At 32.2% G+C, this 26,872-nt stretch overlaps 3 protein-coding genes across 4 annotated transcripts; all 3 read right to left on the bottom strand.

The window, feature by feature from the left end:
- Positions 1–1,537: 1,537 nt before the first annotated feature.
- Positions 1,538–2,845, bottom strand: LOC108330158 (uncharacterized). Its single transcript, XM_017564668.1, has one exon. The coding sequence runs from the start codon at positions 2,843–2,845 to the stop codon at positions 1,538–1,540; it is 1,308 nt and encodes a 435-aa protein (XP_017420157.1).
- Positions 2,846–4,715: 1,870 nt separating this feature from the next.
- LOC108329964 (uncharacterized) lies at positions 4,716–11,153 on the bottom strand. Of its 2 annotated transcripts, XR_001832277.2 has the most exons (9): positions 10,785–11,153; positions 10,559–10,699; positions 9,940–10,167; positions 8,786–8,993; positions 8,109–8,245; positions 7,591–7,671; positions 6,571–6,789; positions 5,975–6,041; positions 5,762–5,835 (listed from the first exon to the last, which is right to left on the bottom strand). XR_001832277.2 is itself a non-coding variant. In XM_017564379.2 (8 exons), the coding sequence occupies exons 1-8, from the start codon at positions 11,054–11,056 to the stop codon at positions 5,536–5,538; spliced, it is 1,434 nt and encodes a 477-aa protein (XP_017419868.1). In that variant the 5' UTR covers positions 11,057–11,151; the 3' UTR covers positions 4,716–5,535. The 2 variants fall into 2 exon arrangements, 1 of the variants encoding a protein (XP_017419868.1); XM_017564379.2 differs by lacking the exon at positions 6,571–6,789 and having other exon boundaries at positions 4,716–5,835; positions 10,785–11,151.
- A 2,703-nt stretch (positions 11,154–13,856) lies between these two features.
- On the bottom strand, positions 13,857–19,997 carry LOC108331764 (dnaJ protein ERDJ2A). Its single transcript, XM_017566677.2, has 11 exons — positions 19,856–19,997; positions 19,067–19,292; positions 18,848–18,943; positions 18,573–18,693; positions 18,346–18,452; positions 18,041–18,258; positions 17,540–17,717; positions 17,301–17,420; positions 16,534–16,620; positions 15,583–15,693; positions 13,857–14,988 (listed from the first exon to the last, which is right to left on the bottom strand). Exons 2-11 carry the CDS (start codon positions 19,250–19,252, stop codon positions 14,155–14,157), a joined length of 2,058 nt encoding a protein of 685 aa, XP_017422166.1. The 5' UTR covers positions 19,253–19,292; positions 19,856–19,997; the 3' UTR covers positions 13,857–14,154.
- Positions 19,998–26,872: the final 6,875 nt, after the last annotated feature.

Below are 26,872 nucleotides of genomic sequence, written 5' to 3'. Positions count from 1 at the left end.
TTAATGCAAGATCGACATGAACCCTTTTGTTAGCTACAACTCATTGTCTTTCAATTACTACAATTGACTGTCACTCGATTATAGCTAACATTTTTCCCTTCTGGTGGGGTATAATTAATTGACTTTTTCAATTTCGTTAAATCTTATATAAAGTTATACAAAAAGTGCATATGTTAATGAAAACGACATGACCAAAGTGTTATAAACTCTTGCTCTTTTTGTTATAATGACTTTTCATAATCAAACTTAGAATAATTCTGGTCATCATTTTACTGTATACACTTTCAGTAGCTTTTCTTATACTAAAATAAGTTAAAGAGAATATCATATGTATTATCAGTTACATATTCACACTCAAGACCACTTTGTAATTGAAATTTTTAAATTAAATATTATTGTGATATTTTTTTTTCTCAAGTCAGAACCCACTGTCATGAAGCATAATTTTTTTCTTTAAATACTCTAAACATATATTTTATTAACGATTACAAATTTAACCAACTGACCTACTATAAATTTGAATAAGTCACGTATGGTGATTACTTCATCTCTTCTATAATGTTTCTTTTTGCCGCTTCACATTTAAGAATATCACATCAATTGGTGCACACTAATTGATCACATAAGAATTTCCAGAGATTGGATCGCAGATGGCCCAAGAACAAAATCGAAAGCAGCCCAAACACTAATTGTAGGAATAGAGGCCCAATTCAAAATAATAATTATGAAAAAGAAGAGTTGAAAAAGAACACTCACCAAACCAAATTAAGATTTTTTTAACATAAGGTTGGAGTGCCAAATTATTTCTTGTTTTCTATTCTGATTTGATCATGAATGGGAACTGTGCAATTGCATTTTTTTTTCGAATGTAACTGCAGACATTGGTGGTTGTACCTTATATGTTCCCAACTTGTGATCTTTGTTTCTTCCTTCTATTAAGAGTTATAGGATCTTGGTAACATGAATTTGACCACTTCACCATTTTTAGGTTCTTGTATGTTCTCAAAACTAAGCATTCTACCAAGTTGTCGTGGCAATCCCTATTTTAACATCTTGAGAACTCATACACAGTTTAAGGATTTCACAACTAAAAAAAAAGCTCGTTTGGATACATTAAATAATTAGAAAACGTTTCTTCACCAACTTTGCCATGACAATATTTTGACAATTGTCAGGTGACAGCTTTTAATTGGTGTATTTGAAATAGTTTTTTAAAAAATATTTAAAATGGATTAATATATTTTTGACACGTTCATTGTAAAAAAATTGTTGACTTTTAATTGTTAACCTATCATAATTCTTAATGATTATTACATTACGGAAATAGAAAAGACTACTTAAAATTAAAACATATCATAATCCTTAACAAGTTAACAATGACATTTGAAGAAAGCAAAACATGGTAATAACTCTAGTTCTTTATTTACATAAAAACACAAGATTTTGGTGAATCTAATAAAGTTACACTTTTCGTCTGAATGAACAAGAACATCATAATATACAAGTTCCAAACACAGTGTCATCTCCAAAGAAAAAGCTAGACAGAAGGATCAACCAAAGAGGGGGATGAAGGAATCGGAGTTGGCCACCAAGGGAGCAAAACTGGGATCACCGGATAAAACAGCAAGGAGAGACCACCGTATTTGCAAACTCTAAACCTACGAGTTAACAAATTGCAGCAAATGATGTTATCACCAAACTTCAGAAACACACTGTCCTTAACATAGGGATGAAAAGCCAGAATCCTACTGCAACCTCTCGCATATTCAACCTCCAAGGCTTTCAACTCTTGAAACATTGGCCCAATAATCTCAGGGAGACAAAACTCATGCACCAGTTTCCATCTTCTTTCTTCTTCCATCCCACAATATTCCAACTCCCAAACCCTCCCACTGTAAGCTTCAAAGGCACTGGAGGGAGAGATAGGGAACTCAGATAACTGCAACTTTCCACAAGAAACCCCAAGGCACCCTCTGTACGCTTCGCCAAAGCCACGGGGAAGTTCAATCACAGAAGCCACACACTCATAATCATAAGGGTCATACACGAGGACCCTCCCTCCACCCATGAAGTACAACTTCCCTTCGTGCTCAACGCTCGATGAAGTCAGAAAAAATCCGCACGCAAACCCCTGTGGACACGACACCACAAACCGCTTCCATTTCCCTGTCTCGGAAGAGAAAACCTCAACATCAAACGCAACCCTCGTGTCGCTGAACGCAGGGATGCGAACCACCCTGAACCTGCGTTCAGAAGTGGGAACGATAGATACGCCGGAGTTCTCTTTTGCAAGACAGTAATAAGGGTCACACATGAAACCAACGAGAACCCCAGCGTGGTCACAGACAGTTGGAGCACAAGGGAGTTTCAATGAATCCTTTGTAAGTGGGTTACGTACGTGGTATACGCATTTGTGACGTGGACGAGGGTTTCCATATACGAGTAAACCGTTGGAACATGCAAAAACAAACTTTAACACAGACCGTAGTTGTGGTACAATGTTAGCCGGTTCGAAATCTGAGCCTAGGGAGGTTAGAGAGAGGTGGTTTTCGAGAGAGCCAAGTTGAAGAGAGGGTAAATTTGGTGCTATGACAAGGGCATTGTATGGCTTTAGAATGAAACTGGGTTGATCAGGGTCTTCTCCTTGGGATTGGATTTTATGGAAGAGGGTGTGTTGGTGAGTGAGGTATACGGAATGGAAATTGGGATTGGAAATGAGTGTGAGCCAATGCTTTGAAACGCTCTTGCATGAGAAAAGGGATTTGCATGGGAGTTTGCAGAAGATTTCGGTGAGGGAATCGTCGAAGAGATTGTGGATGGTGGTATTGGGTTTGGTAGCAGCCATGGATATCGTGGCTGATCTTGAGGGAAGATGAGAAGAGCTAAATTGATTGATGATATAGATTTGCAAATTTTGAGACAATAAAGTTATCTAATTTTGTTACGGTCCCTTCAGCCAAAATTGTTTATGGTGCTAATTTACAGGAGAAATGGTGGTTTTGAAAAGGTGGTTTTAGAATTAGATTTCCCTAATTATCTCGGAAAACGATGGATTTAAAAACCTTTTTTAGATTATGTGTAGATTTATGCACGTTGTCTTGGATGCTTGTGTTTGGTATCAGAGATTTACGTGTGAAGAAAAATATATTGCTTAAGGTTCTCACTTCACGGACAAATACTCTAGGTATCTTTGTTGTGAAAATATATATAAAAAAAAAAGTACCTTTATAATAACCATTGTTATATAACAATTTAATCAATTGTTAAAATTGGAGTAGGATTACTAATTTTGAAGAGCAACTCATTCTTGGTTTTCGTAACAACATTTACTCACCATGGACCTTGGCTGAATTTGTCACAACCACTCATATTTATGATTCTTAAGTTAGAATAAATCTCTTGTTTATCAAATGATGAGATAGAGCTTTCAAAGACAGTGAACAATTTCAAAATATATACGAAGAATCTAATTTAAAAGAAGGATGAAATAGTACAGAATGAAATTGTAGTCATGCAGTAGTTGAGTGAAGAGATCATTCAACAACTGGCTAGAGACCAAGTTCTTGTCCAATAACAACACTGAACTCACATAACAACAACAAAACGACCTCCAGAAGCTACGTAACCAACTAGACATATTGGAAATATTGGAAACGATCGACGAAACGCAGTCCTCAATACTTGAAACGTGTCATTGAATCCTAATTCCAATTAATCAATTACTTTTGCTTTCTCTTCTCTACATGTATCTACAATTCTTTCCCTTCTCTGATAACCTTACAGTAATAACCAACTGAGTTTGTCCTGCAACAACACATTATGGAAGTTTGGCAAACTACCCTCCCACGCAAAGTTACCGTCAAAGACCATTCTTTAACTCGCGAGATTATGGTTGTCATTCTTCCTTCTAAGTGGAAGTGCCTAAGCATTAAAATATATGAGGGATAGGCCAACCCGAACGAACACCTAAAATCAACCTTTTTTTCAAATAATGTTGTTAGTCATTGTAGAATTATGTCCCTAGACAGTGTAAATTAGGGGGGAAACGACCATCTTTAAGAATACGAATATATGGACAGATTCATAACAATGTCTCTCAAGATACCAAACCTTTATCTAGTTGTCGCCAACCACCCGATGAATGAAATAGTACAAGTTTGATAAAGAATAAAATTTATTTATTTGTCAATCTTGGATCTATCTATTATTTACGATTTCAAGAACTGGTAACGACTGTATCTCAGAAGTGAATGAATTACATAGTTATTTAAAAGCTTAGTTCTTATAAAAAGAAAATCATGTATAATTTGTTACATGATGATTATCTCATCATGATGGGAGAAATTGAGTTGGATACTTACAATATTTGTTAAGGAAGTGTGACAACATAGAAGTATTCATATTCATAATTAAACAGTTGGGTGCATGCAATTGTTACCCTACCAAGTATTTCAATTGTTGTTTTAGACTCCTGGATATTGAAGATCCATCTTCAAAGTGAAAGTGTAAGTATTATGGGGCCATGATGTGGTATACAGAGAGAACGCAGAAAATTTGGAATCCTATCAATCCCAAATTCACCTTACGTCGTTTACAGGAAAAAGTTATATACTACCATGTTGGTTGCAATGTGTGGGTACTGACTTGTAAATTCATAAAAGAATTTACTGTTTTAAAATAAAAGTACTTGACAAAATACCAAAAAATACAAATCATAAGAGAAGCAAAAGTATATTTGAATCTAAATTATAACATTATACTTGAAAAAGATATAGATAATCCACATATACATGAGAAAGGAAAGGACCTGAGCATACACCAATGTTGCCACCCTCCACTGCTTCAAATAAATAATCCTTTATACTTCTCAACTCAATACAAAATGTGAGAAACTTTAACCAGCCAATAGCATGTCAATAACCAAAATAAAGCATTCCCTACAACAAGTACCTTCTGAATGACAAGGATCCAATTGAACCCACCAACTAAACACAAATAATCAATATACTCCCTTCTTCTCAAAATAAGTGACGTATAAGGTGTTCTAAAAATATTAAGAAAACTAATAAATAAATAAGTTGAGCAAATTTCCTAATTTATCCTTACAATTTATAATTTATTCTGTGATAAAGACTATTTCCATATTAATAATTTATAAGGGGAAAATAGAATAAAATATTAAATGTTTATTAAAATCCTAAATCGTGACTGGTAGAAAAAATTACTGAATTAACGTCACTTACTTTGGTATGAAGAAAATACTTTCTAACACACTCTTTTCAATACATTATTATTGAGTAAAAATCACATGAGTTCCGATAAATGATATGGATCTTCCCTAATTTAAAGAGTTTCATTTATTATTCAGGAACACATGAATTATACCCAATAATAAACAGTGTGTTGTAAATAATGCGTTAGAATGTGGGTTTACTGGATCACAATTAAGGTTGTAGGCCACCAGTGAAATTTTGAAGGCAAAATCAAGTCGGAGATTTTTCAAGATAAAAAACCCTGTTGGACTAGAACTTTCACCTACCTACCTTTGCATCGCGGGGTTTCACATGGAGGAGGAGGTACCCCAAATACCCAATCAAGGACATTCAAGTATTTGGATTTAAACACTTCCCTCTCCTCTGCATAACAATGCATTATGATGGCTGTTGACAAGCTGAAAACCACCACATCAGCCCTCTTGATCCTTCTTGATTGTGGCAGATATCCTGCATCAGCTACACATGTAAAGAAACTCTCAATCGCCCGGGCAAGGCAGTATAATGATATTTCCATTCGCCTGCTTTCCTTCTCAATGGCCAATGCAAGGCCAGTTGGAAACTGCACGAGTATGCAAATTTCAACTTTGACAAATAAATTGCTAATGCAATTGAAATTAAATACCGTTTCCAAGAAATAATACAATTAGAAATAACTTCAATCAATAATAATAAAAAAATGGATGCAGTTAGTAACATACCGTTCCCATGGCCACCATTGGAATGTTACATCTTTTGAAAATCCTGAAAAGAAAGCATGTCCACATCCTGAAGAACAGAGTCATTTGTACATGTCAGTTTTACGTTTATGAAATCCATGTTGTTTAAGTAAATAATGAGCCCAAACAAAGAAGAATAAGAAAAAGATAAGGCTAGTAAATGCATATCTCATGCGCCATCTAATGCAAAAGCTTGAGCTATGTACTACAGAATCATGAATAATACAAAGACCTGATTGTTTGACTCGTGGATGATACAGAGACCCATTTACCTTCGCTGAAATTCAACTTTTTATTAGAGATATAGCAACAAGGATGAACATTTTAGACCACTTGATTATAGAGGATTTCATAACATATTAGAAACGAACCCTAAAAGCTTTTTTAAGGAAGGAAGCTTGTTGAAATCTTACTATAAGAAGTATTTTAACCATATTAGAAATATACACTTAATGCTGGGCTATCAGCAAATTGATAGGTGATTAGATGGTTCATAACATGGTATCAATCATGAACCAGTTGAGAAAGAAACAGAAAGAGTTAAGATCCAATTGCAAGGTACGGAATTTGAGTCTCACATTGGACATATGGGATTCTAATGTGGTTCATAAAGCTTTGGGCTCTTCTACTACAACCGCAGCTTGCTTTTGTAGTGTGGTTTCCTCAAGATTCTTATCATCTAGTATCAAAGCCTTCCACCACGTCTCTCAACTGCAACCGAGCAGCACGGGTGGTGACACCAGCATTGAAGTGTTTGCCTGGGACTAGTGCACAGCAAGCCCATGTGAGTGTTGGGGCTGGTGTATAAAACAATGATAGAAAATCTTCTCAATAAAATCAATGGAAAAACTTTCATTTTAATTAGATACGGGTATCTGTTTCACAATTATCCAGCCGAATCTGTTTGTTTTATCAGAACTACATACAGATCCTTTTATTTATCAGTAATTGTGTTTAAAATAAACTTGAGCAATTCAACTAAAACTTTTATGCGAGCATGTTGACCCTCATATCTAGAGGTGGAAAAACACTTTGCCCTGCCCGGCCCATATTCTAAATGGACTGCGATATTTAGGTTCAAACTGGAGTTATGTCAGGCCAACGGACCATTATGGCCCATTTAAAAAGTTAAAAAAATAGTTGAACATAAACAAATTAAAAATAAAATATGTATTTTTAAAATCTAGGTAATATTAATGAAATTAATTTTAATTTAGATATAATAATTTGATATATAAATATAAATTGTAACTAAAGTACATGTTTTAATAGAATTTTTTAATATTCTTACTATAATAAATTCATTTTTTTAAAGTATAATTATTATTTTAGAAAACAGGCTGGACCATAAGCCTATGGACTGGCAAAACTATGGCCCGATTTAATTTAGGCCACAAACTGGACTAACCCATTTTCTGGGCTTTTCAGGTCTGTCCATCGAGGCCAAACCCAATCTGAAAGTTCTACTTATATCCCACACGGAAAGCATGTTATGTCATTTTCAACATGATTGGAAATGTCAAACTCAACTAGCAAATTTAGTAGTAAGACAACCAGTAACAATAGAGTAGTGCTAGAACAAACTTTCTGTTGCTTACCAAGCAGAAGCGCAATACACAGACAGAAACAAGCTTGATCTCGCTGTGCCCAGAAGACCCTTGGTTAATATTGTGCTAGGCCTGCACATTTTAATAATGGGAATAAGAGCAAATCTGTATAACTACGTGACATAGTATGATCTTTAATAAAATTTATTGGAAGTCACAATATTCTTTATATTGTGGCAATATAGACAACACCCTCTTTTGAACTACCATTATTGACTAAAATTTATTGGAAGTCACACATTTCTTCTCATTTAATGCCTCTCTATCCTGATTTTGAAGTTTTCAATATATTTCAACCAATTATGAAGGGTGTTGCTAGCACTCCGTTTTCATGAAAAAAAAAATAGCATATATGCTACTGATAATATACTCACTTCAAAAAGCTACTATCTACAATAAAACTTATAGCTCTCAGAAATTTAATCCTGATATAACATGTTTTGTAAAAGTAACGCATAGAATCAGGTGAAGAGTAAATCGGTTGCAATGTATTCCTTTTAGATCATCACCTTTTTAAAAGTCCTTTTCTATGAACAATAAGTGCAGGTATCAAATAAACTGGAAGATAAACAGGTAGTGCTCTTTGGTAAGCTTGAAGGAGAAAAGTGAAGATATGTCCAGTGCATGTTTGATTCCCATGTACAATCTGCAAAATATCGTTGATTTTAAATGCCAGAAGAAGAGACAAGAAATCACAATTTCTATCCTGGCTAACAATTAAATTTTGAACAGATCTAGATGACATGGTTCAAAGTGAGATTACGGAATGCATGACTCAATATAACGCATCAGGTGACAGAAAGGTAAAGTTGAACACAACCCAGAAGAAAAAAATCAATATATTTAGTCACATTAAACTCAATGTGCATTTTTTATAGGGCCTAGAAGAGAAGAGAAAATAAAAATTATATATTTTCGGCAAGGGGAAGACATTTATTAAATCCAGTTCACTTTGTATTCACAAATTAAATGAGTTAGCATTTGTCATAAGAACCAGAATTCCTACTATTCAATTTCAATGAAAAAATTGAAATTACGGTTAAGGTGCAATCAAATTCAACTACAAATTTCATCATGAACATAATGCTCAAAAACTAAGTTTTCTTTATTTATTTGCTGCAGGCTAATTAAAACTATTGATAGAGAAAAAAAAAAAGGAAAAATCACAGTATTCAGTATTTCATACCGAGCATGGGACTTTCATATCTGGTTTTAATTTCACATCGACACCCATGTTCTTGTAGTATTTCTCAATTGCACCCAAATTAGTGAAAGGCTTGCCACTCGCTATATCTTTTACACCTTGTAAGATAACTGGATCCTTTCCACCATGCTTATTGAGAAAGGATTTATATGAAGCTGGTAAACTGTCTTGCTTTAATATATAAGCAGACCTGAAACCAAAATTTCACATTATTATTCATTATTAGAACACAAAAGGAGAGGGCAAGAGGGATACAAAGAGTCTAATTTCCAGAAGCATAGCTCAGAAAAGAAACTATCAAGGATTGTAGCTATAAAATGAGACATCTTCATTCACATCAATTTAAGTGGCATCCAAAGTTTTCTTACAATATCAAAATTAATGCATCATCTACATGACATAAATCTCAAGGGTTATCGAGGGGAATTTTAAGGTGGGTGGGTAACAGGTTCATCAGTATGAATTATTCAGTTCCTTTCATTATTTCCTTCCTATTTGTCGAATAACATTATATTTACCAGACTATTATAGGAGCACGTGTATTATATGGTTTGTAACAAACATTGTGCACATATATATCCAATTGTAAGACAACTATACAAGGTAACCCCGGACCTTCAGTCTCTCTCAGCACAAAGCATGGATATCTAGTCACAAAACTGATTACTAGTCACAAACTTTTTTAGCATTAAAATCAAAGTCCATATATAGCGAGGGCCCACTGGGTCAACTATTCAGCCCCTCACATTATACAAATTAGTTACTCGGACAGGATCAGGATTTGGCGGAGTGTGCATATAACCATTTTTATATAATAAGAGTAATGCATCACACTTGGACTTAAGTTCATACATGCTTTACCCATGAAATGAACAAAACACCTTGGATCCATCCACACAATCCAGCGACCTTAAACTGTGTTTAAGTCATCAAGTCAAACACAGACTATGTTACAGAAATCACAAAACTAGGCCATAAAATTTGAAAGACTAAATAGCGTACTCAAAAGTGACACTAAGCTAAAAAAAGAATAAACAGGGATAGTCATTTCATAAAAGTAATATCAGAACAATTTCCTCGGTAAAAATTAACTAACCAAAAAAGATAGAGAAAGGGTAATTAACATGATCACATACAATATCTGTGAGGAGGAGAGACACATGAGGAAAATGTCACCGTGCTTCCACGTGAGAGGCTTACAAATTTTTCCAAACCGTTTGCTCTTAATCCCACAACGAGACGCCAAGACAGCAGCACGCATGAGAATGTAAATCGCCAAACTCGTGTGCTGATCTTCTAACCCTGTAAGAAGCATCGAAGACCCGGCCACCGCCCCTGCTACCAGAGCCCTCCACTTCGCAGTCCTGAACCACAACAAAAACCCAATCACCACCACTTCCACTCCAGAAAATCAAACAAAAGACCCTGCTTTAAAGAGCTTAAAATAGAGGGGAAATAAACGAATAGAACTTTTTTTCCATAAATTAAAATCAACTCATGCACTTCAACGTTCATAACAGTTCTCTGATATAACTTACCAAAGTACAAAAGTAGGATAAATTGATTCTAACTACCATACGTCAGTGCTTATTTGAAACTTTATCCAAACGGAGCTTAATTCAATTACGTGACTCAAATCACAATCGCCAACCAGTAACATGCAACATTTGTATCACCGAGTTTTGAATCAGTTCTACACAGACCTACATCGAAAGAATGCTACACGCATTTAAGTGAGAAAGAAAGAGAGCATGCCTACGGTGACCAGCGAGAGCACCGATAACCTCGTCGGTGGACACGAACGTTCCGGCGAAGGTTCCAAGGAAAAGACCGTATCTCAATGTTTCCTTCAGAGCCTCGACAATTGCATCGCTGTTCGTCACCACAATCCCCTTCCTGAAAGAACGAATAGCACAGTTACCGATAAAGCGCTTGAGAGAAAGCTGTTATTTATTACTTTCTCTTTTTTTGTTTTTCTCACCTTGGCGGCTTTTTCCGCGTCAACCGAGCCAAGATCGCGAAGATAGCGAGGCCACCCTTGATGCCGGCGCCGATCGAGAAACCCTTTGCGGAAGCGACTACGATTCTCCGGAGCTTCTCCCGCTCGTTTGCAGGGACCGCGTCGACGATGTAGCCGAGCGTCGACGACGCCGTGCAAGGAGTGGCCACTTCGGTGTGGTCATTGGAGAAGCCGTTGATTTCTTGCCGGGAGCAGGGGTGGTCTCCGCCGTGGTCGGCGGAAGACGGCGACATTGAAAGTGAAGCAGCGTGGGAATGAGTATGGGGGGAATTAATTTCAAAGAGTAGAGAGCATGGATGAGAGTTAATATCAAAGAGGGGAGAGCAGGGATGAGAGAGTAAATGAAATTTATAGGGTGGCGCAATCTGTTACACGTGTATGGCTCCCACAGCTACCCATGTTGCAAATTCCTGCTTGGTTTTATGTTCAAAATTTACATGGATTTCCAAGTTTTAAAATTTTTAAGAATTTGAAATATTTAAAATTTAGCTTTTACTATTTTTCAATATTTTGTTTCGATAAATTATTCAAAATGTAAGAACAACAGTTTAATTTTTTATTGTAAGTAAAATTATTTATAAAATTATATTTAGAATGAAAATTTTAGAATTGACCTTAATAAATATAAATATTAGTCCATTTTAACATATTTATATTTAAATAAATATCAACGTTTTTACATCGACAGAGAAAACGAGATAATATGCGACATAAAATGCATAAATAGACTAAGTGTGTGTTCTCAATAAAAATAAAATAAAGCCAATTCATACACAGGTTAAATATGAAATTTTTAAAATATTATGTAAGATAGTTTTTATAAATTAGCTTATGTATAAGAAAATTTTAGCATATAAATAATTTTATTTTCATATTTATCTCTTCTAAAAGTCTTTATAGGTATAAAAAAAATTTAAGTATTATAAATTTGTTTAGTCTAATAATAACTAACTTAAAAGTTATATAGAAAAGTATAATTAATTTTTCCTCCACAATACATATCCATTTAAATTTTCACCATGAAAAATAAAATTTGCATTAACAAAATACGATTACGATCATCCAACAAGTTTAAACGTATAATAAGTTTATCAATAATTTTTAATTTATTGATAACTTTGATCATTCAAATTCATTAAACTTTAGTATTAGTTAAAAAAATTAAAATCATGAATAAGGCTAATTAAATAAGTAATAAGACAAAGTAAAATAAAATGTTCAATAAATTTAGCATCGGTTAAGAAAAGTGTTTAAATCGTCTATCTTGTTTACTAGTATGAATTTAATACGTGTTTACTTGTCTTTGGAAAAAGTGTCTGGATATGTATTTAAGATAAAACATAAGTTGCCAGTTTAGTTTTTAAAAATTTGAAAAATATGAATCCATAATAGACAATTTAATGATAAAATAGTATCTGATTTACTATCAAATTAATTGGTGATGTTAAAATTGAATAGTAATATAAATTTACAAAAGTTAATAATAATTGTTTATAGCTAAAGTATATTCTTTTAAATATTAAACTGACGACGTCAGTAACATAATTAAGAAAGAAATTGAAGTTGTGTATTTAATATGGTTTTATTGAGTGCCTAATTCCAAGTAGTTATCGACATCACTTAAATGTGTTATTAAATGTATTTGTATAAACTAAAACACTGTTGTCATCGCACATGTTGTTAGCTGTTAAGATACAAAAATATCCAGATACTCAAAGTGGCCAGAGTAGCTGAATTTAATTCCATCCTTAGTTAATAATACCTCTCCTTGTCGTTGGATTGAGATTTTTTATCACAAATAAATTTATCTTTTTTAGGTATTGTTTGAATTTATCTTTACTTTGATAAAAATAAATTATATTGACTAAATAGAAATAGAAATATAAATATAAATATAAATAATATTTAATTTTTTAAATTAAATACAAAACAAAAATATATATATATATATATATATATATATATATATTCATTTCATTTTCGTTCTAATATCATCATTTTCATTTAAATGATTAAGAGTATTTAAAGTTTATTATATAACTTTAAAAACTTATATATATATATATATATATATATATATATATATATATATATATATGTGTGTGTGTATATATATATATGTATATTGTATTATACTTTTTATTAATATTCATATTTATTAAAAGGTAGATTTTTATTGCAAATCACAAAAAAGTTGACCTTAATAGGCTAATTAATATTAAAATATTAAAGTAAGAAATCAGCAGCCTGAATGTAAGTGATTTAATTTTTATTTTGTTAGGTTGTGTTAATTTAATTTTGTTCGTATAACTTTTAGACATAGTTGAAATTGTTGATTTCAACTAATTCCATGAAACTTTATTAATGAGAGTGGTAGGAGAGTCTTGCTGCTTTGTTCCTTCACCAATCCAGGTTAGGCCAACCTAGCGACCATCCTACTTATATTATAGTTGAGAGAATCAATTATCATTGTTGATACTAATTACAGCTCTTCCACAAACCAAACACAACATTTCTTACCCTCTAACTTCTACCTTCACATCTTTCTCCACGTATATCCTTTACAGGACACAATTATATTTAAAACACCATCAATCTTATTCTAGATGCAGTTTTATTTAAATTAAAATTATCTTTTATAACATCGAAATCATTCTTACCAGAATCTTTTAGAATAACAAATTTTTACTCAAGAAATTACTAGAAGTGAATCAAATGTATAATCCCACATTCTGCATTACTTTGTAATGTCAATAGGTTTTTTCCTTCACCTTTTACTTCTTTTTATTATAAGCATAATAAAGAGACTGGCTTTAAACAAAATCTCTTTTTTTTCCAATTTTGTAAGCTCTTTGAGAATAAGTTTCACTTTGTTATCAAGACCAAAAAAAAATGAGAGTTTAAAAACAAACACTCCTGCCTCCAAGAAGCTTTTTAAAAAGAATCATTGGTTTTTGGTTAATAATACCCCTTATCGTGTTTTACCAATCTAAAAGCAATAACAAAACAACCATATTGCCAGCCAAATAGTAATTAAGACACTGTCAACCAAAATTTCTCGATAAAACATTTAATAGAAGTATTACACTTGTAAAAACAAAATTATATCCTTACTCTCGTTTACCATACTCGAAATTTTCAGATGATATGACAATTTAATCACGATGATATCAGCTGAACTAAAATACGACAGAAGTCCAAGCATCAACGCAGTCCAACCGATAAACAAAATGAACAATGCAGACTATAACTTCTACAGTTGATATAGTTCTACCATCCAAGAGGGAAAAAAGAAGAAAATTATGGTTCTATCAAGTTAGGAAAAGACTTGTCATTCTTCATCAGAGCCTGAACTTTCTGCACCTTGACCCTGTTTATTAACGGTGCCATTGGCAGCTTGATGCTTATTTTTTGTGTTTTGATCATCTTCTTCATCTTCGCTGTACTCACTCTCATAGTCATCATCATACTCTCCATCCTCATTGTCCTCATCCTCCTCAACTCCATCCTCCGTGATAGGTCCTTCATCGGCCAAAACAGCACCCCTGGTGCCAGCCCGAGTCCGTTTCAAAATTTTGAGCTTCAAATTTGTCCTTCTGTCACAGCCCAACCAAGAATCACACAAACAATAGCAAGTCAAACTGTAGTTACCCTCTGAAGGGGCCTGAAACTTGCCCAATACCAATCTAGAGCCCCCTTTCACCTTCTCAACTGCTTCTGCAACTGCCCTACTTGTCTCCTTCACATTTGCTCCTGACCCCTCCATAGATTCTTCAATTGCCTTAGATGCAGCAGTTAGAGCAGCAGCTTCATCCATGAAACTAACCTTCTGAGAAAACCATACATTATTTGAAATAGAATCTGCAAGCAAAAACCAGTAATTTTCTTCTTTCTGAAATGGGTAGTATGGGGCGTGTGGAAGAGCACCAATCAGGCCATTTCCCCTTTTAACATTTATCCAAGCATGGATTGTCACAATGTCACCCTCTTGTATACCCTCTTCACCTTCGGTCTCACAAGTTACCTCAAGTGTCAAGGAAGGCATCATGTCCAGTACAGTCTCAATGTCTTGCACTTCAGCAGAAGATAAGCCACCTGTTTGAATAAGCAGGTCAGCTCGCTCCTGAGAGTCCATGTCATGAAGTTCCTGAAATGTTCTCACCTTCTGCATTCAAGAAAATTCTCAAGTCACTATACAGTATACACAACTTCGGGCTAATTGTGCACACCAGAGATATCTATGCATTTAAAAAAAAAAAAAAAGATAACTCATTAATCCAAATTAGTAATTCAGCCACTAAAGAAGGATCCAATCCAATAATATTGCCCCATTTCAAAATTGGATGTAAAGGTTTCCTGTCATCTAGCTGAAGTAGTTACACTAAATTAAAGTAAATCGTTTCATTTTCAATTTTATAAAACCTCTAAAAATAAAATATCAAGATTTACTCTTTACTCAAGTTCTCAATAAAGACTAATCACCATTTCACTAACGTGTTCTTTTTTTGTAAACTTAATTCATTTGAATACTATCCATTTGTCAATCTAGAGAGCACTTGGCATTGACACGAAAAAACTTGTATTAAATTGGATCAAGCAAGGAGCTAATTAGCTACAGTTAGATCCCCAGGACAAATGTGTATAAAAAGGTTTGTTGATATCTTAACTCAGGCCAATGTTCAATATCTTTAAACCATGAAAGTATGAGTAAACGATCATTTACAATTGGTTGGCAAGATTAGGAATAATCTTGACATACCTTGCGGGCCACCTTCTTAATAATAGTCTCACTAACGTGTGGCAACTGCAGAAACGGTGCAATGCCTTCAGGTGATCCACCAGTAGATTTTCTAGCGCTGAGAGGAACAGCCTGCATAGGAGATCATAAATCATGAAAAAGCACATCCTATAAATATTGTTTTACATAAAAGCAACGAAAAAAAATATTAATTGATGATATATTCAGTTAAAATGCTTGGCTATTACAAGACAAGAAAAACAAACATGAAAAACAATGAGCCGCAAATTTCCATATAAAATAAAATTATACCAATAAGACATCCTTTCAAACTACACTGAGACCATATCTATATGTGCAAATTTGTGTAGCATAACCGAATTGTGTTGTTCTTGAAGAGATGACGTTACACCAAGAAACATCTACATAAGAACCAAAAGATGCTGGAGGAAAGAAATGAAAAAGACTTTTGGTTTACTCAACAAGCTCAGGCACATCTTAAATGCATTTACCAAAAAAAAATCTTATTAGCCAGGTGTGACAAATAGAAAATATGTACATGTCCTCTTAACGTGTGTGCAAGATATTGAGATATTTCTCCCATATTCTAAAAGAGGCAAAAAAGAAAATGTGAAATACATTATATACAAATACTAGAAAGTGGTTTTCTGTCACTTTAACTAAGTTAAATAGTATTTCCTTTTCTCCTTATATGATAGAAGTGTAGGGGTGGCCGAAGTTATATCATTTCAAGGTCATTTATAAACAAGCATGGGATAGAAACATGACAAACAATTACAACTCAACTTACAAACAAATGACGATAAAGAATAAAATGAATACTATCCCAAAGTATTCAGTATTGTGAGAGTATTCTGTAAATGTTAAACATGATTTTTCAAAACTGAACATATCAGGAGATGCAATTGGAGAAAATAACTGCATATGGAAAATTCGAATTAGATTCATCACCTGGATGATAGATTGAGAAAGTTCAACAACACCAATTGCAGGCCTCAGCCAACCATGGCCCTGAGCATTTCGGGGTATAACTGCCATCTTTTAAAAAATAGTAGAGCATTAAGAGTGTACAGAAATACAAATATCACAGACTCATGACTAAAATCCAGAAAGAGGGATATCATATACATCATACAAGAGATTCATCACAAGCAAAAACTAAATATTACAACGACCAACCAGTATATATAATAAGCATATTTTCATGATAGGTATGATCTAGATTTGGTACTGTAAATCTCAGTAACCCGTTACTCTCCTTCTATACCTTCTTTGCAGTAGCATAAGGAAAACAAAAAAAGCTAACAAAACTATTTTTAAAAACACAAAATAATAGCTTAAGAGAAATAACATATGGTCTGTATCTTTTCATTTAATTAGGTTTTCAGATATTTTCCAAGAAAGTGATGCCAAGACATTCATGACTGATTTTGCTAATATGATGTCATATGTAGCATTATTCTTTACATTATTCATCAATAACAAAAACCACACAGCTCATGAAATTATTTATTAGCTCTAATCAGTTCCCTTTTACAATATAACCTTTTTCCAGTTCACTTATAAGGGAGGTAAGCTGAAAATTTTCCACATGTTTGATTAAGATGTTTAGATACAACTTATTTTGCTTCTACCAAAAGGGAAAGAGAATATTCCCCTACTAAAAGTTAACAGTGTAAAGTATACTTCGATAAGTAAGGTGAAATAATATGCCAGACCTTCATTAATTCTTCAAGAAGGCGAGGTGCTGTTTCTAAAATTCTTCGAAAATCACTTTGTAAAGATGGAGACAAGGATGCAAATTCACGGGTCAACTGAGCTTGAACTAACAGCTCTGTCTGAAAGAAAATGTAAAAGATGTTGGCTCATAATGAAAGACCAGAATAGGACACTTGCGCTCCCAGAAGGAGAGAAAAAAATGGAAAGCTTCAATAAGCTTAGCCATACAAGAAGATACCTTAACTAGAGCAGGATGCTGCTTCCAAAACTTAGCCTGTTCCTGCTTGATGTTCTTGAGGTCAAGATTCAACTCACTTCTTACCAACAACAAAAGCTTCTGAAGAGGTTCATCATCAGTCCTACGAACTGGAATTTCCATATATTCGGCAGCTTTGATGAAAACATCCATGACTTTGCTGTACAACGTCACACATAATAAACTTTAAAGTTTAGAATGGGTTAAATAAAATAAGCCAACTGTTTTATTTTAAATCTCAGATAAGTAATATTTTAAATCCCAATGTTCCATCAACATTGCAGCACAATTTAATCTTGTAAGTTCAGTATGAAATGGAAAGGGGTTTTAAAATCTTATTTATTTTACATAAACATCCTTTTGCAAACTAACACTGGTGATATTTCTAATTGAACTTCAATTTAATTTAAGTATATAAAGAAATAGATAAACATACATCAAAATGAAGACCGACAGAGTTTAACAGAAAAAAAATGTACAGACCTGGGGGCCAAGGAAGGCTTCATGAGGTAATAGTAAGTGGAAAGTGTTTGATGCATCACATAGTTGCCAGTATACTTCGACGATCTGGAGAGATAAACAACAGCAATAACCAGTGGCAAGAGAATGCACACACCAACAATCCAAAGCAGAAGTATTCCCCCAGATGCCCCATCAATATTTAGCAGGAATTGTGGAAGAGCTATACCCATTTGAAATCCCTGCAATAAAATATCATGTATATTTCAACAGTGTAAAACAAAAAGATAAAAGCGTCTTAGCATTTTTCCATAACCTTGTGTTTTTACCTGTCGGCCATCAGGATGGCCATATTTTTCATAATTTTCACGAGCTATTGGATCTGTAAGAGCTTGATAAGCCTTGGCAATGTACTCAACAAAGTACTTGTGTGCCTCTAAATGAAAGGGATCAAAATATATCAGTTACATGGGTAATTGAAGAAAGCCTGCATCCCAGCAAACATCAGAGTTTGGAATGCAACAACACAAAAATAAACAATTGAAACACCTTCAACCTGGATCCGGATTTTTATCTGGATGGTATTGAATTGAAAGTCTCCTATACTTTTTCTTTATTTCAGACTCTGCCGCTCCAGGCTCTAACCCTAGAATACTAAATGGGTCGAAAACTTCGATCTGCACAAAATTTACCGTGAAAATTTCAAAATGTGGACCATTGGAACACTTAACCAATGAGTAAAATGTTACACCACAAATACAAGATCCCTCGATAATCTAAAATCACATGTAGTGGAATAGCTAAATTCATTTTAACCTATTTATTGTTTACCTCACGGCTCATGGTCTTTATGTAATAAACCAGAATAATCATAATCACCCAAAGCAGTAATAATGTCATATTACTACAGGTTGACACATTCGAAATCTGCAAAATCAAAGGGAAAAGAGCACCACTAAGAAGGAGAAACAAGACATAATACCAGAGTTAGATTAAATACCACAAATAACTAAGCAATCATCTAAGACAATGAAATAAACATGATCTGACCCTCTTGAATATTGATTTATGGTACTTGCCCGACCGCGAGCATTCAGAGCACTGACAGTGTATGCTCTTTGATTTCTTAGAGGCAGCTCGGCACAACTTTGTTATTGTGTATGGCACTATAGGAATGGCCATTATTGTCAAAATGAATATTGGGAACAGTGCACTATTCTCCTCTGAAGCTGCCATAGTTCCCTTCTACACCCAATAACCTCGATAGTTACCAGACCTGAAAAGAAATTTCTCGTCATTACTCACAACCCAATCTTCAGACACAGTCTTTCATCAGGAAAAGAAATAACAAGCACATAAACACAAGAATCAGAACCCACACAAAATGGTTTCAACATCGTTTACTGTGGACAGGAAACCAGACGGAATTCTAAAAAATCGCGATTATCAATGAATGCCACTCGTGAGAAACCCAATCCGGATTCTACATAAAGAACTCTAAAAGAATTAGATGTGCTAAAGAAAAAGCACTAATCATCAAATTTGAATAGAAACAGAAAAGTAAAAACTAATTCCCCTTTCCTCACACACACACAAAACGCAAAGCAGCTTCAATTTCAGTTGAAGACTAATAAAGTATAAGTTTCAGGCAGTCACAGATAGCAGAAAGTGAAAATGCGCAGTTTCAAAATCTTCATAAACCTAATTACCGACAAATTATGATATGGAGAGGTTTAATTGAGGAAATTAAGAGATCGAATCGAAACAACAAGGAAAGCAATCCATACGAAATGATAGAGATCGAAAACGCACAGACATGCAGAAAGAGAAGAGGGAGACCTGAGTCTTGGGATTCGAAATGGTGGAATGAAAGGTCAACTTCGATGGGGGGAGGGAAATTGGAGGAGATGGGACCTGAGAACACAGGAGTGAAGGAGATGAGATCCCAGCCAACACACAAACACAGAGGACAATTACATAATTTTACGCCTTAAGTATTATTTTAGTCCATATGAAATTAATGAATTCTTGATTTTAGTGTGTAAAAAATAAATTAAAAAATAAAATCTTATTTTTCTGTCTTTGCAATTTCATTTACTCGATAATGTTCCAAGGTGTACACTTATTTTTAAATAAATATAATTGTATGCTTAGGCCTGTCGTAAAATATGTAAAATTACTCTTCGAAAAAAATATAATTATTTTTTTCTTTTAAAAGAAAATTTAATCAAAGCACACATAATAATAAATATTTAAAGTTCTAATTATTTTATAAAAATATATACTTTGTTTTTTAATTAAATATTAAATTAAAAATTAAGTCAATAATGTTATAAAATTTGTTATTAAAAATTAAGACAAAAATTATAGTGGAATCTATAATTAAAAATATTAAATGAGAGAAATAAGATAATCTAGAAATAACTTTCTCACAAGTAATTTTCTTTTAATCTCAAAATCATAAAAATTTGTTTACACGAGCTCTTACAAAAAAATGAAGAATATAAATAAAAACATTGTTTATGAAATAATATGGTTTTCTTTTATACATTATTTTTCACTTTAAAATCATAAAAATATGTTTACTAGAGCTCTTACATTAAGAAAAAAAAAAATGAGCAATATAAATAAATAAAAAATTGTTTTCTTATAAGTTACTTCTCACTTTTATGTTCTATATGTAACTTATTTTGAAAAGTTTACATTGACTATGAATCGGTTATAATAAAATATATAAATGAAAGCAAGTTTCGCTACTTAAATCAATTTTCTAAAATTTAATTAGATTTAAATTTACTTTTTAAATAATACGATAATTATTTAAAATTTTCCTTAACAAAATTTATTATTTATTAAATTTATTGTATCATTTATTGTCAATTAGTATCTAATTCTACACTTAATGAGTATATGTTTTAATATAAACACAATTAAATTCTATTTGTGTAAATTTAATTTAAATTATATTTTAAAAAAACACCATTTCTAATAACTTGCAAAAATAGAGTATTAAAATAAATAGGTGTTTAAAGTAATGAAACTGAATATTTTATTTTAAAATAATTTGATAATATAAATAAGGTTTAATAGTTTTATTTGTTCTTAGTTTCGCTGTAATGTGTCCAACCTTTTAAAAAAATGTCAATTTGGTTCATACTTAATAAAATGTGCCTCAATCAAGTCTCTTCTATTAAATATACTAAAACAGCGTTAGTTTTTCTTTCTCTCTCTTATGCTCCTCTACAACATAGCAGCTCTTGTCAACTCTTTATCAGTAGTATGGTTTACGTTCAATATGCATAAGATCATTTTGTAAGATAATTATATACACTTTTGTTATATCAGAATTTTATCAATTTAATATTACAGAGTTATTATGTTTTCTTTTTAAAGGTTGAAACCTATTTGAGAATTTAAAGAGAAAAAAAAACACACATAATAATATATATATATATATATATATATATATATATATATATATTTATTGAATTGATGTTTAATTAATGTTATTTTTTATCAATAAATTTTTATTCTAAAGATTGATGAGTTGAAAAAATATTTTATATTATTTTCATAAATTGTAAAAATATAATAATTTATAAACGAACATAATCTTTTATAATAATTTGAAAATAAAAAATATATTTAATCCATAAAACATTAATTAAAAAAATAAGTTTTATAAGACTATTTCACTGTAATAAAAGTGATAAAAGAATTTAAAAGTTGTAAAAAGGTTGAATTATAAGAATAAAGACAATTCCTTCCTAACGAGAGTATATATTTTTTCAACAACAAAATAAAATATTAATTAAAAAAATAATAGTGTAATAAACTCCTACATTACACAAAAAAGTAGTAAAAAATATATTAAAATTGACTAGCACAATAAAATCCACTAAAAATACATTAAAGTTTATTAGTGTGGATTTTACTATTTATATCACTTTTAAGATTATTGGCTAGCAACTTTTACTCTAATATAAGGATTCTTACAAGGCTCATACACACTCTATTGGTTTAATTTGGTTTAATGACAAAACTTATGTTTTCAAGATAGAGTTTTTTTTTTTATTGAGTAAATATTACTGTTATATTAGGTGTATATCTATATTATTTAGTCATTAATTATAAGATTAAATATGTTTTTTTACTAAACTATTTTTAAGAATGTGTTTCATCCTTAAAATAAATTTATTGTTTTTTAACTTTATGAAAATAAGGCAAAATAATAGAACTTTACATTGTAGTGTAATATAACTTAAACATATATTTTGTTAAAAATTACTTTTACATAACTTTTCTTGAATACAGGTATAACATATAAATATAGTTTAAAAACAAAATACAATTTTTAAAAATTAAAATACAATTTAAAAAAAAATAGGAATAAAAAATCTAGTTAACCTTTAATTATATACTATACACAAGCTTAAATTTTTGAAGATTATTTTCACAATTCAAATCATATTTATTATTTTTATTAATCTTATTCTTATGTATATTTTAAATTTTTAATAATTTATACATTAGAGAAGGAGAGAGTTAGACAAATACAAAAAATTAGGATTGAGATCCAAAATATTTTAATTTGTTCAATCATTAACTCACTATGATTTGGAGAAACTATGAGCATTAATTCATACGTTTTATATAAAGGATCACAGGAAGGATAGTGAGATGAAGATAGCACTGACAAAAAGCTGATGTGTTGTAGAGGAGCAGAAGTGAGAGAAAGAAAAGTTAACGTCGTTTCCGCATATTTAATGTAAGGGACTTGATTGAGGCAAATTTTATCAGGTATGGATGAAATTCACACTTTTTTAAAATGTTAGACCAACTTGACACATGCAACGAAATTAGGGACAAAGAAAGCCATTAAACCTATAAATAAAATTTCTTAAACTTGTCTCATTACTTAAAACACAATTCATTTCTCTAAAACTCTTTTTCTTAGTTCTCTCTCTTCTCTCTAAGTTTTCTCATTATTTGATCATTGTTTGACGATCAGGAAGTTCTTAGAATATCACAGTTGAGTTATCTCCAGTATCTACCGATCAAAATTTATTTTTGAGCAAATAAGTTTCTACCTTTTTTCCTGTTATTCTTTATTTGTGATCATGCATAGAAATTTGTTTCGCATGTATCAAATGTTAATATGTGGACTTTAAGCCTAACTCAACCCCACAAAATCGGCTTGTAAGGTGCGCTTTTGCACAAACTTATGTATTATAAATTGGCATTATCCATACTCGATGTGGGACTTCCAACACAAACCCTCACGCTGAGGTATAGACATCATCTCGAGCGTGAGACTAGACATTAATGGGTGGTCCGATAACGGCCCGATAGCAGGTGGAACAACATGCCCAACAAACAACAAATGTCGTTGGGATAGGCTCTAACCATAGCTATGATATCATGTCAATAAGTGAACTTTAAGTCTAACTCAACCCCACAAAACCGACTTGTAAGGTGAGGTTTACACCCACTTATATATTATCAATTGGCTTTATCTCTAGTCAATGTGGGACTTCCAACATCAAATGTGGTTCTTCCTTGGTTCCTGGTTAATTTAAGGTCCTAAGGTTTTACTCCAATCATCATTCAATGAATTGTATATTTTTATAGAGTTCCTTGCGGTGGAAGCAACAGTTAGGTGTTCTTAGAATCGTAGTAGTTTTCCTAAGATAAGGGAAATTAATACTTTAAGTCTTACTGTTAATTTATAAGTATCATTTGTATTTGGTTGAATGATAAGATAATTAAATTGCAAATGTGATTTGTTACTAATTTTACTTGAACTTGGATATTGTTGATTTGGTGAGTAAATGTTTAAATATCTAATGTGATGTGAATCTTATGTTGTGAATGTTGTGAATATCATGTTGTTATGTTGTATGAATAATTGGAATTTGGCTAAAATGTGAAATGGGTAAGGAGTATCAAAGAAAAAGAGTTTAGTAGTGAAATAAATGTCTTAATAGGCAAAAAATTGTAAGAAAATGAGTGGAATGGATAATTTGATATTTTTACATATGTTATCAAAGTATTTGAAATTTGTTAAGAGTATGGTTTAGGTGGAAATTTGCTTTAGAACTAAGGGGTAGTTCATTTGTGATGTTTTCGAAAGTGCAAAATTGGAGGTTTGGAGTTGTAAGATTGTGAATTAGAGGGTTTGTGCTAAATTGGAGAGTTTAGGGTTTGTAGTTGAGTCATTTAAGACTTGTCTAGGCCTTTAGTTTGCTAAATTGGTGTAGGAAGTAGTAGATGTGAGTTTAGGTAGTCTAGAATGGCTAATTGAGGTTTGGAGTGGTCAATTTGAGTTAGAGGTATGCTTTTAGATGTTTCTCAGTGTCTAAGAGGGTGTAGGAACCATTCAAACTTGTGTAGAGGGTCACCAAAGTTAAAATAAGAGTGCTTTAAAACTTGGTGTAGTGTTGAGCATCCCCCAAGCTTTGCCTGAGTGCCCCATTTGTCGAGAGCTTCACGCCTAAGCGCCTCTAGACGCCCTTTTTGCAAGAGGAACTCGCCTGAGCGCCCTTAGGTGTCCGGGGTATGGCGCCTGAGCGCCCCTTTTTGGGGGCTAAGAGTTCCTTTGCCAGTTTTTGGGATTTTCATTTTTGGGTTGTTCAATGATAGTTGATGCACCGTTTTAGCTTTCTTGATGAATGTGAAATGATTTTATGTGAGTTTTGAGATGTTGTATGATGATTTATGTATCTATGAATGGAAAGTTTGGAAAAGAATTCCAAGGAGGAATTTTTTAGTGTGGTTATCAAGTGTTGAGTGTGTGAATGTATGGAATTAAGTATTAGAGTTTATCCTGACACTTTAATGGTCATCTGTTCTCAAGTAGAGAAGGGTGAGGCATGTGGTAAGAGTAGTAGGAGGTCCTTATCTAGAGATTTTACCTTGGCCAAAGACATTTGTAAGGACTAACCTTGTATGGTAGTTTGGATTGAGCCAACAATATTACCAATACAAGTGCATAAACTACCATGGTTCTACATTTATACTATATCTGAATGAGTCAAATTTAGGTTTATTAAATGATTAGCAAGTGTGATGTATTAAATTGGAATTCATGATTTGTGATGATATAATTATATTTCTAGAATATTTTTATTTACATTAGCTTATCTTGCTTTTTTTCTTTGTGATTGTATTGTATGCTTTCTTCATGAATTACAATGATCATCCGGTGGGTGGAAGTAGAAGGTAATGAAATTTCCGTTGAGTAGACTTTAGAGGGAGGATTGGCGAATGTGTAGTCTGCTTTGAGCTAGTATGTATATAGTTCTTGTTCTAAATATTTATATATAAAGTTTGTTTTATAATTGTGATAGATCACTGAAATCAAACTATATACTTCAACATGTTAACTAATTTATAATATTGATTATCTGATATTTTCTTAAAATTTAATACTATAATTTTTGGATGTTACTCCACTAATATTAAAATGATAGCTATTGTTCAAAATAATAACTGAAATGAAAGTTTAAAAAAATATATTAAATAATAATATATTAATTTATTATTTATCAAACAGAAAAATAATAATTTATAATTAGAAATAAATTTTTTAAAATAATTAACATAGAAATATTATAAACGCCGTATTCAATTTGTGTAAATTAAACCATTAAAAATGTCTTAAAGAGTTGAAAATGGATAAAATTAAAAAACATAAAATATGAAATAAATGTTATTGTTCACTTTAATTTGGTTTTCAGTTTTTTTTTTAATTGAACTTAATTAATATTCTTAGTATACTTATATTGATTGTGATGACCTTACTCTGGAAAGTAATTAATATATTCAAACTTTACCTAATGATAGTATATAATCATTATTAAATGTGAAGACCCAATATTTGGGATGTCACATTAAACATTGTGGTTATGTTAAATTATTAGTTTATAATATTGATTATATCATTAATTGACTGTGTAATTTACCGTATACACTTTCGTAGAAAAATTTGAATGCGTATATTATATTAAAAGTGAAGATAGGTTAGGTTAATCAAGATTTTACTCTTAACAGATATGAATCAACTAAAATAATTTAAACTTTATGGTTGGATATATATTTTTTCCCTACACCGTCTTTTGAAATTCGTCGAATTCTTTCTTAACGGGCACTTTCACTGAAACGTAAAAGGAGGTTAGGAGTTAGATTTGTGATGTATTTAATTGGGCTCGGAAATACACTTAAGTCTGACTTGTTCAGTTCGTTTTTATATTAAAACTTTTATATAACCTTTTATTTTTATTAACTTTTCTTTTACTCTTTCATGGTATTTTAATGAGAATTAAAAAAAATAGAATACTTTTATTGTCATTTGTCTGTAAAAAAATTACATTCAATTTTTTAAAATTTTATTAGGTGTAACATCCCAAAAATACAGTAATAAAACCATATAATAGAATAATTACGATTAATAATAATCCAGGTCAGTTTTAACATTTAAAAAGAGAACACAGTTATGACCGAACGGCCTTACATGACTTCCCAACTAAAATTGAACCATACAAGAGAAAAATTCAAGACCGAACGGTTTACAAAACCAACACCGAACGATCATCCAAAATTTAAAGACAAAAGGTGGACGAACGACCACTTAACCAAAATAATCAACTACAAGCTGAACGTCCTATTGCTCAGTCTTCACCTCGACTTCGACTAAGTTCTCTTCCTCCAAATATTGCTCTTCCAACGCCTCTTCCAGCAGTGCGTCTCCTTTTGCTCACATCCACACGGATGATCATTGCAAAGACAAGGACGGACGTACAAACGAGACAACACAAGGAAAAACACAGGGTAAGCTTATGTAATTTAATTCAAGTA

The sequence above is a fragment of the Vigna angularis genome, chromosome 4, assembly GCF_016808095.1.
Source record: "Vigna angularis cultivar LongXiaoDou No.4 chromosome 4, ASM1680809v1, whole genome shotgun sequence".
Classification (NCBI taxonomy): Eukaryota; Viridiplantae; Streptophyta; class Magnoliopsida; order Fabales; family Fabaceae; genus Vigna; species Vigna angularis.
The sequence above is the reverse complement of the archived record's forward strand: the minus strand, read 5'-3'. Positions and strand labels throughout refer to the sequence as shown.